This window comes from Nicotiana tabacum, chromosome 19, assembly GCF_000715075.1.
Source record: "Nicotiana tabacum cultivar K326 chromosome 19, ASM71507v2, whole genome shotgun sequence".
NCBI classification, from domain to species: Eukaryota; Viridiplantae; Streptophyta; class Magnoliopsida; order Solanales; family Solanaceae; genus Nicotiana; species Nicotiana tabacum.
In genome coordinates, this window is record NC_134098.1 from 124,013,042 (window position 1) to 124,030,036 (window position 16,995).

At 35.9% G+C, this 16,995-nt stretch overlaps 1 protein-coding gene across 3 annotated transcripts; it reads left to right on the forward strand.

Moving 5' to 3' along the window:
• The first annotated feature begins 523 nt into the window (after positions 1-523).
• LOC107825729 (uncharacterized) lies at positions 524-16,356 on the forward strand. Of its 3 annotated transcripts, XM_075238539.1 has the most exons (14): positions 529-868; positions 957-1,062; positions 3,848-3,977; positions 6,745-6,799; positions 7,734-7,913; positions 9,400-10,081; positions 10,206-10,290; positions 10,911-10,998; positions 12,218-12,402; positions 14,627-14,759; positions 15,052-15,188; positions 15,416-15,490; positions 15,794-15,913; positions 16,064-16,356. In XM_075238539.1, exons 3-14 carry the CDS (start codon positions 3,888-3,890, stop codon positions 16,175-16,177), a joined length of 1,944 nt encoding a protein of 647 aa, XP_075094640.1. In that variant the 5' UTR covers positions 529-868; positions 957-1,062; positions 3,848-3,887; the 3' UTR covers positions 16,178-16,356. The 3 variants fall into 3 exon arrangements, with proteins under 3 accessions (XP_075094641.1, XP_075094640.1, XP_075094642.1); XM_075238541.1 differs by lacking the exon at positions 6,745-6,799; XM_075238540.1 differs by lacking the exons at positions 3,848-3,977; positions 6,745-6,799 and having other exon boundaries at positions 524-868.
• Positions 16,357-16,995: the final 639 nt, after the last annotated feature.

A 16,995-nucleotide genomic window follows, 5' to 3' on the forward strand; every position in this document is an offset into this window, starting at 1 on the left:
TCTGGAATTTACATATATTTCTTTTTTGAAAAAGTAATCATTAATGTCCAGAAAATAAAAAAAAAAATTAGTTATCCCTAACTTTATCTTCAAAATTAATTACTCCATGCCAATTCAAATGACATTCTTTCTATCTTGGGACGGCCACTAATGTTACTACTCCAACAAATATTATTTTATACATTCTTTAATACTCCTTATGTTCTAAAACAGCATAGTGGTCTTATCCTCAGATAATTGTCACCCACCCAAAGACTTTTAATGGGATTTAAGAAATATTTCAAATTTTCTTTGAAAGATCTGAAAAATGAGTGAATTTTTTCTTTGAAAAATATTCAAGGGGCGAAATCAAAGAACTGTTTAAAAAAATACTATTCAAATAACGGTCGATGATCCGGTTGGTTTCGAACCAACATAACACGTCATTAAAAAAGACACGTAGACCTTATCGGGAAGGAGAGAAGGTAAAAAGTCCAAAATAACCCCCTCTTTCATCCTTACCTATTAGTTGTACCTCACGTTCAGTACAGTCACGTACCCTGCGCATAATAGCGCAGCAGTCAGAGACAGAGACTGAAACAAAAACTAACAATAAACCACAGATGGAAGAAAGAGAGTAAACACACACATTTGTCCTCTACCATTTTTAGCAAACAAAAGCTTTACCTTTCTTCTCTTCCATTCTATTTATCTTCATTGCGCCTTTTGCCTAGGGCTTTTTTCTGATATTTATTCCCTAGTACTTTATAGCATTCAATTCCATTGAAGAAAAGTTACAAAACCTTAAATTGACTTTTTCTTTTTGGAAAAATACACCGACATTGTTCTTATTATGTGGCCGTGGCCGTAGAAAGAAAGAGAAATCACGGTAAAGTTACTGGACTTTGTTTGTTGCATGTTATTGAGTACTCTATGAGACAGTGCAACTTTCGTATTTATAATAATTTTGGCCGCAGTGGAGATTGCTATTGAAGCATTGCTGAGACGAACGACAAAAGGCTCGTTTTGGTGAGAGTGTAGGTTCGTTTTCTGCTTGTTGGTTAAACGAGAATTCAAGAACCGGTGAGTCATGATTAGTTTCATCGATGTGATTGCTTTTAAAAAAAAAAACAAATGTTGAAATTGTGTCTGTTGTTTTTATTTATTTCTTCTTCTCTTGTTCGATTTGTGAGTGGTTTGTATGGAGAGATTTTTCTTAGAACTGTTTCATTGATTGACTTGTATAGTACAAAAAGTTAAGCTCTGCTTCAATGCTTGATTAGTATGTGCAAACTCTCTCCTGCGACGATTAAATATGTGTGTATGAGTTTTACCTCGATTGATGTTGTTAACTGATAGTTTGATTTTTGTTCTTTACTGATCCAAGTTTGGATCTTAAAACTGTTAGGAAAAGAGAAGTCAGAAGAAAGAAAAATAATTTATTGGAAATGGTTTCCACTGTAGGATGATTTGGGGAAACAACGTAGGGGAAGTGCCTCACTAGACCAGTTCCAGAAAATGAGCTTATCTAGATAAAATTGATTGAATTTAATGTTGAATTTATACTCGTCTACTTGGTTAGCTTCTCCAGTTCAAGACAGGTAAAGGAAGCAAAGAAGAGAGTCAAAGAAAAAAGAAAAACAAAAAGGCAAAATAGAACTCTCTAGATGTTAGGTACCAATTGGGAATTTAAGGAAAGAATGTTAAGGTACACCTTCTTTATGCTATTAGCAATTGGATGAGGTATGGTGAAGAGAAAAAATGGGAGTTATAACTTGCGTAATCTTTATTATCATTGGCTGAGTTGTAGGTAATAAGAGATGAAGAGTGAAACTGTATGTAAAACTGTCCAAGTTTTGAGCACCAACTGGGAGGTGAAAGAAAGAGAAGGAGAGCGGTGAGATCAATTTTGTCCAATATCCTCACGCTTGTCCGAACATTTTCCTCAAACATAACTAGAACTTTCCCTACCATTATCTCATATATCCTTTTCTTACACTTCCAGACATAATAAAAGCAATTTCATGGATATGTGTCTCTTTGCTTTAGTGAAATCTTGGTTCCATAGTAGGTCTAAAGGTTTTACTGCACCACCTTGAAGTTCAAATAATACTAATACTTGCCTCCTTAGTTCCATTTCTCTTGTTGTGCTGCTATTTATCACATTCTAGTTTCATGCTTTCCTTTGGCAGTATAACATTGTTGCTGATGCTGTTACCTTCTGTGATATCTTGAGCGGTGGCAAAGGTTCCCTTGTTTTTTCCTTTTTTTTGAGGTGGGGTGGGGGGTGGGGGGTGAGGGGGGAGGACTAATATTTAGGTTAACACCACTAAAGTACAGGTGATTTTATATCTTTGTTAACGTTTTAAGTGTTACATAGTTATGTATATAAGTATGTTTAGTCCCACATTGGAATAGGAGTAATATGTACTATGTAGAGTATAGCTATAAATAGGACTTCTTGTATTATATCGTGAATATAATATCAATAATATTCTTTTCCCGTGCTAACTCTCACATTAAGGATCCCCCTCTTTATTGTTGAAGAATCAATTTAAACAAAAGCATTGAAGCATAGTTTTAAATTTTGAAGCCTTTAAGTTTGATCTTGAAGCATCTTTTCTGGCTGCCCTTTGATGACACTTGTGAATAAAGGAGCATCTTGATCTCTTACATTTAATTTAACTAATTCCTAATTAAGATTTCTGAACCAGGGAGCATTACTACTGATAGGTTCTGTCTAACTTGGGAAAACTTCTTTTACTACCACTTATTTCATTTTTGTCGATTTGAAGAAGCAAAATTATCTTGAGCGGGCAATGTGCCCTGTAATCATGCTTTAATAAGTCCTATATCCTGGTACATACAATGGTTTGCAGAATTTCTTGCTGAGGTACTGTTGCATACAATAGACTGGTTGCTAGAATAATAATGCTTATGATGGTGAAACTTTCGCCCTCATATATAAGATCTTCGAAGTCCTATGTGTTTTTAGGAGTGGTAAGAAAGGTTTTTCTTCATTGGATGCGTCAGGTAGGAGGTCAGCACGAATCTGTCTAAACTGATCTAAAGCATCTTTAATTGAGCAAGGGTACATTCTAGATATTAGATTACCAAAACACTGATAACTTAGGGTCTTTTTCACCTAAAGAGGCTGTTACTTGTAAATAAAAGAAAATTAAAAAGGCAGTTACTAGTTCTGCAAAACTTGCACATCTATGATATTTGTCAATTTCACCTAATATTTATCATTAGGTTTGAGTGAATTCTTCCATGTCAGCATGAAGAGAAAAGGTCAATGTAGTGCATACCATGTAATTCCAACAATTTCGTCTTATAGAACCAAAGCAAGGATATCCAGAATCATTGTTCCCTTAGATCCTTATACCCATATTCTTAAGTTACCAAATGTATATTTCTTATATACACTGATATATGAAATTAACTTACCACTAGGCATGAAAGGGTTGAAAGAGAAACACAATGAACTTCTAGGTGTGGTTTATTACAGCATGATGTAATCGTTTGAAAAGAAAAACACTCCGCCGTGTTTTTCCTCGATCAGTACTCAGTCCACTGTAATTATCAAAAACCAAAAAGGAAAAAAGAAAATAGAAGATAATACAGTCAAATGGCTCCTCTTATTGAATTTTTCGGTAGGATAAAACTTCAAAGACAGAACTATCTTTCCTTTTTTTTTTTGTATAAGGTATACAGTACTAAGTTTGTCTAGCATTAAAAATTTGAATATGCAGCACAACACTAAATTTATCTAGAGTTAAATTTGGGAGATGCAGCAATTGATTCAGAAAATTCCAGTCATTTTTTTATGCAACAAATGCTAAAATATCCGTTAAACTTTGTAAAGATGCACAAGGTTCACTATTCATGGGTTTTGGCATGGAAGGATGATGAAGTGTCTTCTTTGGTCCACTCCGTGTGCTTTCTTGCCTTGCAAAATGAATCCTCACCATGATGCTTCTAGAAAGCATAGAAAGGTTGGTATCTTTCCCTTTTTACATATGTTGAAGCATAAAATGCACTGAAACACTTTAAGTGGTTTCTACCCTTTAAGGTTGGTTTCTTTCTCTACCAAGCACTTCCTGTCAAAATCTTTTCTAAACCACCTTCCTCTTTGACTAATTTTATCACCCAAGAGGCCCTTTTATTAATTTTATCACTAAAGAGTTAACAAACCATAACATAAAGGAAAATGTAAAAGCCTAAAGAACAAAAGGAGAAAGAAAACCCGTGCTCCCATCTCCAAAGTCACTTTCTCTTACTCAAAATTCATGCTCCACCCCAACTACCTAGCGACCTTCCCATAAGATGAAGGAAAAGGGAAAAGCCAAAAGAACAAATATGGACAATGGAAGAGCCATGCTTCCACCTTTAGTGTTGCTCTCACCCTAACTGCCTAGCAACCTTCCTTCCAAACATTTTTTTAATAAACATATGATGTGGTTTATCGGATGTCACTCTCTAGTCGAGGGTTTATCTGAAACAACCTCTCTCTCCTCCCAGGGTAGGGGTAAGGTCCGCGTACACACTATCGCCCCAGACCCTACTTATTGGAACTCACTGGGTTTGTTGTTGTTGTTGTGGTTTATCGGATGTGTGTGAGTTAGATGCACATCATGGGTTGGAACCTTGCCGCAGACGAAAGCCTAGTATTCAAGTGAAAAAGGTAGAGTAGACCCATCATCTACCGAGTTTCAACTGCATGCATTTCTCGGTTATAAAAAATATATATTGTGGTTTCTGGGACAAGATATGTTGAACCTCTAACTAATCCATCGAGCACTTGCTACCTCCCACTACAAATATCGACAACCTGCTCGTCATAACTTAGGCAGATGAGAAGAATTACTTAGTGTTACCTTCTGTTGAGATTCGAACCTTGCTTTTCATTGTTGTCATTCTACCTCTTTGACCGTTAGGTCACCCTCTTGTTCTTCCTAAACTTATTTGAGAAAGGTACCTTAGAAACAGAAGATTGCTCTTGATTGGTTTGAGGCGGGCCAAAAAGGGAACTTTTTTAATCAAGTAAAAATAAGTTTCATTGATACGATGCATCAAGGGGATGCAATATACAAAGTCAGGTTTAACTCCTATAGAAAACTTAAAGAGCCAACAAATTTAAAAAATTGATTTACATCATTTACATCACAATGACTGCTCCAACAAAACAAGTTCATTAAACATCTAGTTTTTATGGAAGGAATAGCAACTGAAACTCCCTCAAAGCATCTTCGTTTCCTTGCCCTCTATAATGTCCAAACAATACAGCCTGGTTTAGATTGCCTTAGTCGTCTTCTTGATTTCTGCACTTTCTGACACCAGCTGATAAACGCATCCTTCAAGCTGTGTGGCATTATCCACTGCAAACCAAAAAGAATCAGGAACATGTCCTAGACTTCTCTAGCAACTTGACAGTGTAGGATCTGGTGTATGGATTCCTCCATGGCTACCGGCATAAAAAACATCTATTGCAAAGCTTGAACCCCCAGTTAGCTCATTTGGTGAGCTCCCTGTCTTCCCCATTTGAGGTGGAGGGTTCAAACCCCATTAGTAGCGTAACATCCCCTACCTCTTTCCCGCGCCCCTTTCCCTAATATAATAATAAAAAAAGTCCCTCGTCATCAGATATTCTGAGTAAACACGCTTCGTGCATCAATATCCAGCTAAAACAGGCCACTTTTGTAGGTAGTGCTCCATATCAACTTTCGTGGCCACGTTTCAATTATATAACCAGTTTTTACCAACACGTCGTATCCTGTCTTGACTAAGAACACTCCGCTGCAGTCAATTGCCCATTTTATTTTTATCCTCTCTTTGAGAATTGATATTAGCTTGTTCCAGCATGTTCATTCAGGCCATTAGAGACTCTAACCCCTAGTCTTGAAAATTTCTTCTGAGTTGTATGTTTCAATAGTTATTACTTCTATGTTCTGCAATCATGGCATCGAGAAATGAGGCAATCCGATAGATACTTGGAAGTTCCTCTCTAAGGGTATCAGTACCAATCCAGAGGTCTTGTGACAATCTGATTGTTTCACCATTCCCCGTCTCAAACCTAATTTTGGCACTCACAACAATTAGACAAAAGGAGAAAGATAAGGATGGGTAATTGGTTAAGAGACCAAATAAAGACAATGTGATGCAAGTAAACACAAAGGGGTGTCCTTAAAGGTCAAGCGTCCCTTCAATATTTGTTAACCCATAGGTTCAGAAAGCAAACTACAGTTCCATCCCCTAGGGCCAAAGCTTTATTCCGCGAAAAGCCAAAGTTAGAAGTAGGTATGATGAGAAATCAATGAGGCAAAATATTGGTATTGGTTAGTTTTTAAAAAAAAAAAAATTAATAATAATAGTTCATTGATATGGTGCAAATATTCTGGTATACAAGTGGTACAGAAAAGTGGAGAATATATACTAAAACATAGTTCTCTACAAAAAACGCCCAATCAGTCATTCTAACTAGAACCTCGTGGGTACACCAAAAGCTTAATAAAGAAAAAGTTTGCCCGTAGTTTGTGCAAAAGTATTTTCCACTTACTCAAAAGCTCTCCTATATCTTTCTCCTCATAGTATCAACATTGGTGCCGAGGAGCTATATCCGTACATTAAGTATACTTATTAACCCCAAAAAGTGGCTTGATAATTTTGGTTCATAAGTAGTGTAATTCTGCTATGTGACTGACAATTTATTATTCTCATCCTCTTTGTTTCCCATGAAATGCTTTTGTTGATTTGATAATATAGCTCTCGAACTCAAGGCTTGCAAATCCACTACTCCAGCTACTATGCCCAAGTCCAGGTACTCAGTTAACAATTAAGGCCCTTAACCATACACTGTAAAGTCGTACCTGAGTTCATTGAATATGTTCCTCCTTTATTTTAACCCATATACTCTAATTATATTGAAGCTTTTACTCTGAAACTTAATAAAGTCTAGGCTCAATAAAATTAGGAGAAATTACTGTGTGCTCCTAGTGGATCAATTATGAGTATGACAGATTTATTGTTTGTCTTGTTTGTCAAAACTTGTGCTTGTTGTTGTCTTTCTTGCAGGGGTTCATGCAAGAATTTAGTTTAATTTGAGCTAGGGAGATTAACTAGTGACAGTCTTGGTTTTAACTCCAAAAAGAAAAACTATAATAAAAGAAGAGGGTGTGGATATATGACCTTGGTTTGGCGATGTTGCTGCAAAATTGACTAGCGTTTGGAAATGATTTTAGTACAGATAGGGCCTGTTAGTTAATTTCTTATGCATTCCTGATTAGGTTATATTTATAGAGAATCATATATGTTGTATATATTTTCTAGCGTACCAGGAACTTTCCTGCCAAATTAATAAAAATGTTGCTTTACCAAAAACAGAAATGCCGTTAGGTTGCCCAAATTTTCCTGTACAGAAAGTTCGAATGTATTGCATGTTATGTACTACAATATATGTATTATTTTGATTGTTTACCCTTCCTCAGTGTCCACAATTATTTGAAGAGTTGGTCTCTTGCCTTAAGGTCATTCTACATAAGGATTGCCAGTTTCTGTTGGATTGCATTTTGTTTGTTCCTGTCTCCTCCATCATCATTGACTGATAGCTTTACAAGACTTTCTTTAATGCAAAAGTCATCTTCTTGCAAAAAAGCAATTATGTTTATAGGAATTGGGACATTGTGGCATCTAGCTTATAGCTTGCAATGATATTTGAGAATGTTTATTCTGTCCTTTCATATTAAAAAATGCAGGTTTTTTCTACTTCTGGTTTCTTCAACTTTCTACCATGGGTCTGAATGAAAAACCTTTACACCTACATAGTCGAAATAAAGTTCAACATCCCTTGGCTGTATCCAGACATGCTTTCGGTGATCTATCCAATGTTTCTCCAGTGGTTTTTCTCTACCTCTTAAAGGAATGCTATGTCTACGGTAAAGTTCTTTCCCACACTTTGTCTCTTTTTAAAAGATGCTGTCTTGCTCCAAGTTATCATTCCATCAGTTTTAGGAACTCTTTTCTTTGAATACTTTGTTTGCAATTAAATATCCGATCATTCTTTTGGTTATTTCTTTTTTTTTCCTTAACCACATGACAATTGAACCTTTTTCAACATAATGATCAATTAATATAGGAGTTGACAAATCATTTGTTGGCTGCTTAATATATTTTTTCCCCTTTTGAGGCGACTTTCTTCTTTTAAGAAATTGAATCATAACGAGGGACATGGGCGACAATCTGATATGGTAAAGAATGAAGAAGTGTTGAATTGTCATTCTACCTCTGCTCCTCTTGTCAATGACATTTTTTCTATGCCTGAGTAACTACACAGTCTCAAAAACCATTCAAATCTTTCAGACTCCAAAATGGAAGAAGAGGAAGCGAACTTGACCCATGAGTTTTGTCATCATTCTCTGAAGTTGTAGTCTAAAATACCCTGTGAGATATGCTTATCAGCCACTGGTCCACCTTGTAGATTTAACCACCCTAATGATGTGGATTGGTAATATAATTTAAACTTGGATTGGTATTAACTAGTTAGAATTGCATTTGGGGTTGAAGTGATGCAGTAGGCACTTTATACAGCAAAACGACTGTGCCAGACCACTGTGTTACAATGTGTTTTGCTTTCAAGCGATGTCATGAATGATTGAGGCTTGATGCGAAGTGCCATAGACACATGCCTAAAGAACATTGGGGATATCATGCATATGACATGGAAAATGACAGATGGGAGAAGTTGTGGATACATAATAGGAGATAGATAGAAGAAGCTGTGTATATTGAATTAACCATTTCCACTCCAGTGTCATTCGAGCCAATGATGATTTTAAGTGGACTATTAAAGATAATGTAACTGTAGAACTTGATAATCTACAAAAAAAATTATTTATTCTTCAACACCTTTGGCAATATGAAGTATGAAGATCTAGGTAAGATATTTTTGTTCCCACATATCAAAAAGACTTCTATGTACTCCTTCCATTCATGCAAAAAGGAGTCGATGAGTACCATTACTATCTTCTGTGTGTTTTCATGAGAATAGTTTTTGAGATGAAATAGCAGGTTTGTGTTGCAAGAGAACAAAAGCTACACGCAAGTCAGTTATTTTTTCCCACCAATATGGTACAAAACAGACATGCCAGTCAACATATTAAGTAATATTTCATGGGGTGTCTTCGGTGGGTAGAGACACTGGCTTAATTCTTTCATTAATAAACATTGACTAGTCATTCGTTGCCATATTGTTAGAAATATCTTAAGCTTTATTTCCTAAACCCAAAGCAAGATTTTAGGGCAATAAATGGAGCGATATCTCGAAGTCATTTTTGTTTTCTTCTATGGATGATTACAGTGTAGCTCAATTTGATAATATTTGATCATGATATTTTTTCTCACACAAGTTATTGTTTTACATAGGAACCTGCAAGGCGACTGCCAAGTTTCGTGTTCTGCAACAGCAAGTGTTTGAATCTCTGTACAATGATCCTCGGCCCGGAGCAGCCATCTTTGTTGCTCAGTGCCTGTACGTGTTGCCTATATTTGAGTCACACTGTGATGGATTCAGTCATTTGATAATATCTGCTCTTCATCGTTTCCTGAAAGTGGGAAATGGCATGAAAGGTATATTGAAAGCTAAACTATTTGCTGCCAAATTGTTTCTGGCTATTGTTAATGGCACTCTGGTTCATGATGAAAGAATCCTAGTCAAAATCCTTGAACTTTTTGATGTCAGTCTGTCAAACATAGAAAAAGCTATGTATGATACAGATGAGAAGGATCAAACATGCCATGAGATGGCTAAGGTATTGGTTGAACAATATATTCTTAGGTTAGTAGAATCCCAGTCATACATGACCGCAGTTTCTTTGTTGGAGCACTTTTCTATCCGGGAATCTGGGGAATCTTTTCTACTTAAAATGATGGAAAGCAAACAATACAGAGCGGCAGAAAAGTGGGCAACTTTTATGGGGAAGCCAATCTTGTGTACCCTTGTCCAAGAATACGTTGACAGAAAACTGCCAAAGCATGCTTTTGATGTTATAAGGCAACACAATCTTCGGAAGGAGTTCCCAGAAATATATCATCAATACAAAGAAAGGCAAGTGGATTCGTCCACTTTCAAGTGGATTCGTCCACTTTTGTGTGGCTTAGCATTTCAGCTATATATATATATAAATTTTTTTCCTATGAATAGTGCTGACTGTGACAGTATTAATTTACAGCAAACTGAAGAAACTAGCAGAACAGGGTTGCTGGGATGTTGCAGAGGCGAGAGTGAAGGATGATCCTCAACTTCTTGAGTACTTGGCAAGTACATAGCTACAATGACTCTTGTCGATTTTCTAATTCATTTTAGTGCTATTACATTTGTTGTCAATTGCTAGCTTTATTCTTGTGCTGTTGAATTCGTTGTCAAGATTACTTGTTAGTAGTCTTGAGAAGTGCTACACATAGAGCCTGACATTTAAGCGTCAGATTCATCTCATAAGTATATTAGTCCTGATCAGTTTCTTGTAATCTGATGAAAAAGAGATGGATTTTGAATTAGAGTGAGGGCATGCTAAGACATTTCTTTTCGTGCTTTCGATCTTCTTACTTTGAATAAAGACTAAAAAAATAACAGATAGGCAGAAAGGCTTTACACAAGACCACAGAGCGAGAGAGAGAGGGGGAGAGAGAGAGAGAGAGCCTTCGCTTACCTGCTTAACCGCACCGTCCTATCGTACCTATATAGCCTTTAGATGTTGAACTTATTCCTTAGAATTTGAATTCTTTTGTTGTTGGGCTGACACTCGGAGATTAATGTTCATGTGAGACCCGTTAAAAGTACCTAGTGACTTTGCAATATGTGAATGTGCAATATCACTTGAGTAAAAACTTATATGTGTTGGCTTTTTATCGTTTTTAATAAATTTTTCATGAAAAAGGTTTATTTGGCTATGGAAGCTGGTTACATGGAGAAGGTTGAGGAACTCTGTGAACGGTATTCCCTTGAAGGTTTCATAAATGCCAAAGGTACACTGGATCCCTCTATTTTTTGTTAAGCAACCAGTCTAAGCACTTTTTAAGTTTTTAAATCTAAACACTAATGAGCTTTATTTGCTGACCTCTCCAAAAAGTATTAATCTGCATAAATGTTGAATCAATATGAACTAGAGCAAATTTGAGTCTGTTAAGGTTGCCTTTGACTATGCTTTCTTCTGCTGCAACCTTGCATTAGATCTTTGCTGAGATTCTCTTGGTACAAAGTGTATGCTTTTGTTATCGACTATGTTGAGGGGGTCCACCCGAGTATGGTTATTCTGAAATGATGCGACTTAAATGACACATATGAAATTTACTAGCTGTTCAACCAAGAAAGTGATTTAAGAGGTTGCAGATCCATGAGTACTCGTTCAAATGTACAACTAAGTGATTTCATTTTATTGTTGTTTGAGAAGTCATTCTGGTTGATTCTGGAAATTTTTGACTTTGCATATGGATCTATCAGTTTCATATCCATAATGGATTTAAACCTTTAACTTTTGACTTCATAGCTAGGCAACCAATTGATTGTGAAGGACCTGATATCCATGAATCTGAGAAACCTTTCGCCAAGAGGATGGATAATCAATTGGAAGTGGTTTTTCAGATCTAGAGAAGTGGGACTAAGATTTGAAAGATGTAATAGCTCCGGCTAAGCAAAAGAGTTATTCTAACTTATATTCTTGCCTTTTAATTTTACAAAAGAGATGGAGCCCGAGATATACCCACTAGTAGCTGAGACATGTGCTACAAGAATGAATGTCTAACATCTTCTCTATGAAGATGTTGAGTGTCCGAGTTTAAGAACCTTTCATAGACATATATTCATATGCACTATTTCTGAGTTCTTCTGAGTTGTTTCCAGTATAATTCCCTTAGGGGTCGTTTGGTAAGCGGACTAAGTTATCCCAAGTTTGATGGGATAAGGTGTGGGATAAGGGGGATAAGGTGGGATATCCAGTATTAAGTCTAGGATTAAATTTATACCATGTTTGGTATAAATTTAATCCCTTACCTTATCCCCGTACCAAACTACCCCTTAGGCTTTCATTTAATAAAGATAGATGCTGCCTATTATGTTTCTGGACTTGGTTGATTCCTTTTTTCCTTTTAATTATTTCTGGATGTTGGCTTGTGGTTTATTTCAAAGTTGCCAGCTCCGAGTAAATTATCGTTTTGTCTAACTCCTACCTTATTCTTACTTGTACAGCGCTTGAGGCAAATTTTCCGAAAGACCGATACTTGCAGCTTGATGAATTGTCAATAAAGGAAGTAGTCTGGGTAGATGAAGTGAATGGCTTGCATGATGCTACATGCCACATTGAAGAATGTAAAGTTGTGGGCATTGATTGTGAGTGGAAGCCTAATTACGAAAAGGGAAGCTCATCTAACAAGGTGATTTTGGATAAAAGCTGAGTACTTTTTTTAAGTAGTGGTCCTTACCAACTCAATATCAAGCTATTTTATTTTTAAAAGGGTGGTGGTAAAAAAAGTTTGATTCCTCGTTTCTCACAATCTAAAAAGGGCAGGGAAGCCCGGTGCACTAAGCTCCCGCTATGCGCGGTCCGGGGAAGGAACAGACCACAAGGGTGTATTGTACGCAACTTTACCGTGCATTTCTTCAAGAGCCTGTTTCCACGGCTCGAACCCGTGACCTCCTGGTCATATGGTAGCAACTTTACCAGTTACGCCAAGGTTCCCCTTCTTTCTCACAATCTAAAGAGGGATCTAAATGTATGACTGATGAAATATCTTGGACTACACCAGAATCAGCTTAATCTATCCAGGCAAAGTGAAGATATTTATGTTGATACATACCTTCCTAACTAAAGTACCACAACAAAGTAGTTACTTCTTCCCTGAAACATAATGGACTTCGCTTCTCTGTGCTCTTCCCCCCTCGGGGCTGATAAGAAAATGAGCCTAGAAGTCCAAAGACCAATTCATAATAAGTTGCGTTTCATGGTTCGCTCGTGTGACAAAAGAAGAATGCATGTGAGTAAATCCCGTTTTGTTCTAATCTATTATTTACTCATAAGGATCTAATGTCATTATTAATTATGGGTCATGAAAAGGTTCTGGGCTAAGTTTCCTGGTCCCTTTTTTGTTTAATTTCTCTCCCTCTGGAATCAGGCAGAGTACATAATTTGGTGATTCATCCATCTCTTTATTTTGTCTAGGTAATAGAAGGTTCCGAGTTTTCCATTGAACTGATTTAACTACCCCTTGCTAATATGAAAATATGAGTGAAAGTTCCAGTGTTTTGTGTCTCTCATGATGAATAAAGGGGTACGTCTAGTGATTAGGCTTTCAATGCTTTTTTGTGTATTGTATCTGCTTTTTTTGAATATGATAGTGAGAATTTTGGAGCTATAGGATATTCGCCTTTTGCGATGGGTGGTAAAGATATGATGTTCTCCATCAATGTCTTCTTGTTGGTTTTTTAAAAGATAGGGCAGCAAAAATATTAAAAATATTGATTGAAAAATGTCTCTCAATAATTTTATTAAGCATAACAAGGCTTTAAATAGCCAATTAGGAACATAATCTGCAGAAAAATCTGCATAAGAAGAATTTAAAAAACCCAAAATATCTCAAACCTAAAAAATCTAACTAAGTAACTTATTATGCTAAAAAAGTTACTGCAGTAACTGAAAGCAACAAAATTTCAATACTCTTCCTTTGCTTCAGTTGCTGCAATTTAAAATGTTGCTCCTCCTCAATTCTTGCTTATGTTGTTTGTGCTTGAAGATTGTTTTGAGTATCGCTGAAATTGCACACTTTTGTAGTGCAGTTTTTTTTCTTCTTTTCTTCTTTCTTTTTGTCTTATTGTTTTGTGCATAAAAAACACCCTTAGTGACCCCGTCTTATCTGAATTCTCTTTTGAAAGTATTTGATTCTGGACAATGATAGAATTTTCAGGGATTGCTCGTAAGGATTGTTTTTCCACTATAACATTCAACAAATCATAGGTTTTAAGATATGATTTTATTTTCACTGAGCAAATCCGATAGTTTTCGCCGGTGAAAGTTTGTGGAGCATTCAAAGAGAGACTGATGCTTGCCATGTTTGAAAATGGGTTTAAAAATTGATATTGGTTAAAAATGATTTGAAAATGGTTCTTTGGAAGAACTCACAGATCTGTAAGACCAATGAAGCTCTTGATACCACTGTTGGTTTTTTAAAAGATGGGGCAGCAAAAATATTAAAAATATTGATTGAAAATGTCTCTCAATAATTTTATTAAGCATAACAAGGCTTTAAATAGCCAATTAGGAACATAATCTGCAGAATTTAAAAACCCCAAAATATCTCAACAAACCTAAAAAATCTAACAAAAAATTAAATTCAAAAAGTAGATTTATCCTAAAACTAAGTAACTTATTATGCTAAAAAAGTTACTGCAGTAACTGAAAGCAACAAAATTTCAACACTTCTCAATCTAGTCGTTTATTGCATTCTTTCCCTTCATTTAGAGACGACAAACTTTATAATCTTTAACTTGAGTGTCCTTGTTGTTAGGCATGATAGAGAATACGTTAAAAATGACTGACTCCTTTGGAGTGAAGAAAATGCACGTTCAACAGTATAATAGCTTTTCTATTTCCCCCTGCAACAGGTTTCTATCATGCAGATTGCTTCTGACAACAAGGTTTATATACTTGATCTGATAAAGTTATATGAAGATGCTCCGGATGTATTGGATGACTGCTTAACCTGCATATTGCATTCAACAAGAGTACTGAAGCTTGGTAAGAGAGAACATTGTCTTGTAGGAGATAACAACAACATTCTTAGGCATTTTCCTGTTTAAAGGTTCATTACACCTTTTATGCTCCAAGAAAGAAAACTCGTCGATTTTCATGGCTTCTTTTCAATTTTGCACTACTTATATCGAACAGTATGCATTCATTAAGGGGGAACGCTGATATAACAATATATTTGTATGGAACACATTCCTGCTTTTCTTTGGTCTACCAGTATATTTTCAATCTGTAAACTCTTGCAGAGAAATTTCTGCAGTCATAATTGGGTATTTTCCAGGTTACAACTTCCAGTGTGACATGAAGCAGCTTGCTGGGTCTTATGGACAGTTGCAATGCTTCAAGCACTACGACATGCTACTTGATATCCAGAATGTGTTCAAAGAACCAGGGGGTGGTCTCTCTGGTCTGGCAAAGGTAATTGATACATTTCCTACACATTTAAAATAAAATTAAAAATTAGAAAGAAACACACACACACACACACACACACACACATATATATATATATATATATATATATATATATATATATAGGGTACAAATTCTTGTTGGTTCTTTTGTCAAAAGAGATGCAATTTTTATAAGGAAAACGACGAATAATTCTACTCCATGTTTTTTTTTTGGTTTCTTTCTGGATACAGAAAATCTTGGGCACCGGATTGAACAAAACAAGAAGGAATAGCAACTGGGAGAAACGGCCTTTAACTCAGTTTCAGGTTTATATGATATATGTTTATACATTTTATTTTATCATGGATAAACAGGAAGTGCTAGTATATGTGGAAAAGCTTCCAGCAAATGAAATGTATTTATTTTAATTGTCTATTCTGCTGTATTTTCTAAAGAAATGAGATCAAGAAGCTAGTGACTTTGTCCTTGTGAACTGATAAAATCTGATGTTACCATTCTCCAAAAAAAAGTGAATGATAAGATCTGATCCTTGTGCAGGTAAATAGTGATTTTGGCTTATGGTTCTGTATTATTAGATAGTAATACCTCTTATTTCTACGGTTGTGCAGCTAGAATATGCTGCTCTTGATGCTGCTGTTCTTATTCACATATTTCGTCATGTTCGAGACTATACACAACCTGCTGGTGACCGTGGTGGGCTTTCCAAATTGGAGTGGAAGTCTCACATTGTACGAATAGAGTACCTCTTCCCTCGTCTCTGTTTTTTTCCTCTTAAGACGTTCATTCTCATCAGGCTCAGTAGGCATTCACTGTATGTTACTACTTCTATCAATAAATTTTTGTACGCTCACGTTAACTTGTGCTTAATATTTTTGCAGGTTTCCCATATTGATAATTCAAAAATTTCAAAAAAGGAAGCTAAAAGGCGAAAGGCCAAAGCTGATAAAGCTCCACAAAGCATCAAATCTAAGGAGCTTTTTGAACAAACTTAAACTTAAAGCTAGGAAATATAGTTATGATACACCTCAATTTTACTCTCTAAGTATTTTTCTGAGAAACATGTTAACAGCTTAAACTGTTGCTGGTTTGTGTGTATATAGAATAGCATAGCATTAGTAGAAAAATACTACTTGGTAAAGCTTAAGTTGCTAATTTTTGGTACTTATTACTAGCTTCTGTGCGTATACTTTAAAAAGGGAATCTAACCATGATATTTACTCGAGGCAAAAGTAGGTTGATTTTATGAATGAGATATGCTAATGACGCGGCTACTGTCTATTGAGAACCATTTATTGCTGGTTCAAAACTATTTCCAATGGTGTACGCGGAATGTTGCACAGACAGCGTCAACATATTGTCGCAATTCGTCTTAAAATTTTGTCTATACAATCTTGGAATTGTCTATAAGAACACCTAAAAGTCTCCCAATTAATGCACCAGCGGCGGAAGTAGCTTTTTAGCTTGCCGAATGGGGGTGTGCGCGCGTCTCTGTGTGTGTGTGAGAGAGAAAGCCATTGAATTTTAATAAATATTATATTTTGAATATACAATTTCAAATATTCAATTTGTTTAGTGTTAGTAACTTGAAATATTGAACTCATCGTAGATGATGATGTACGTCGAGAAGGCTAGTCATTGTTGCTGTATGTGGAATAGTTTAAGAACATAACAAAACTTGCCAAAAACTATTAATCTTTATATTCCCCTAAAAATTGATGGATTAAGTTGTTTAAGAGTTAAGACCTACGGTATCCCGGAGGTCAAATGGTCAAATTTCCGATAAATCCTGAAGTCAAAACCTTATACTCCC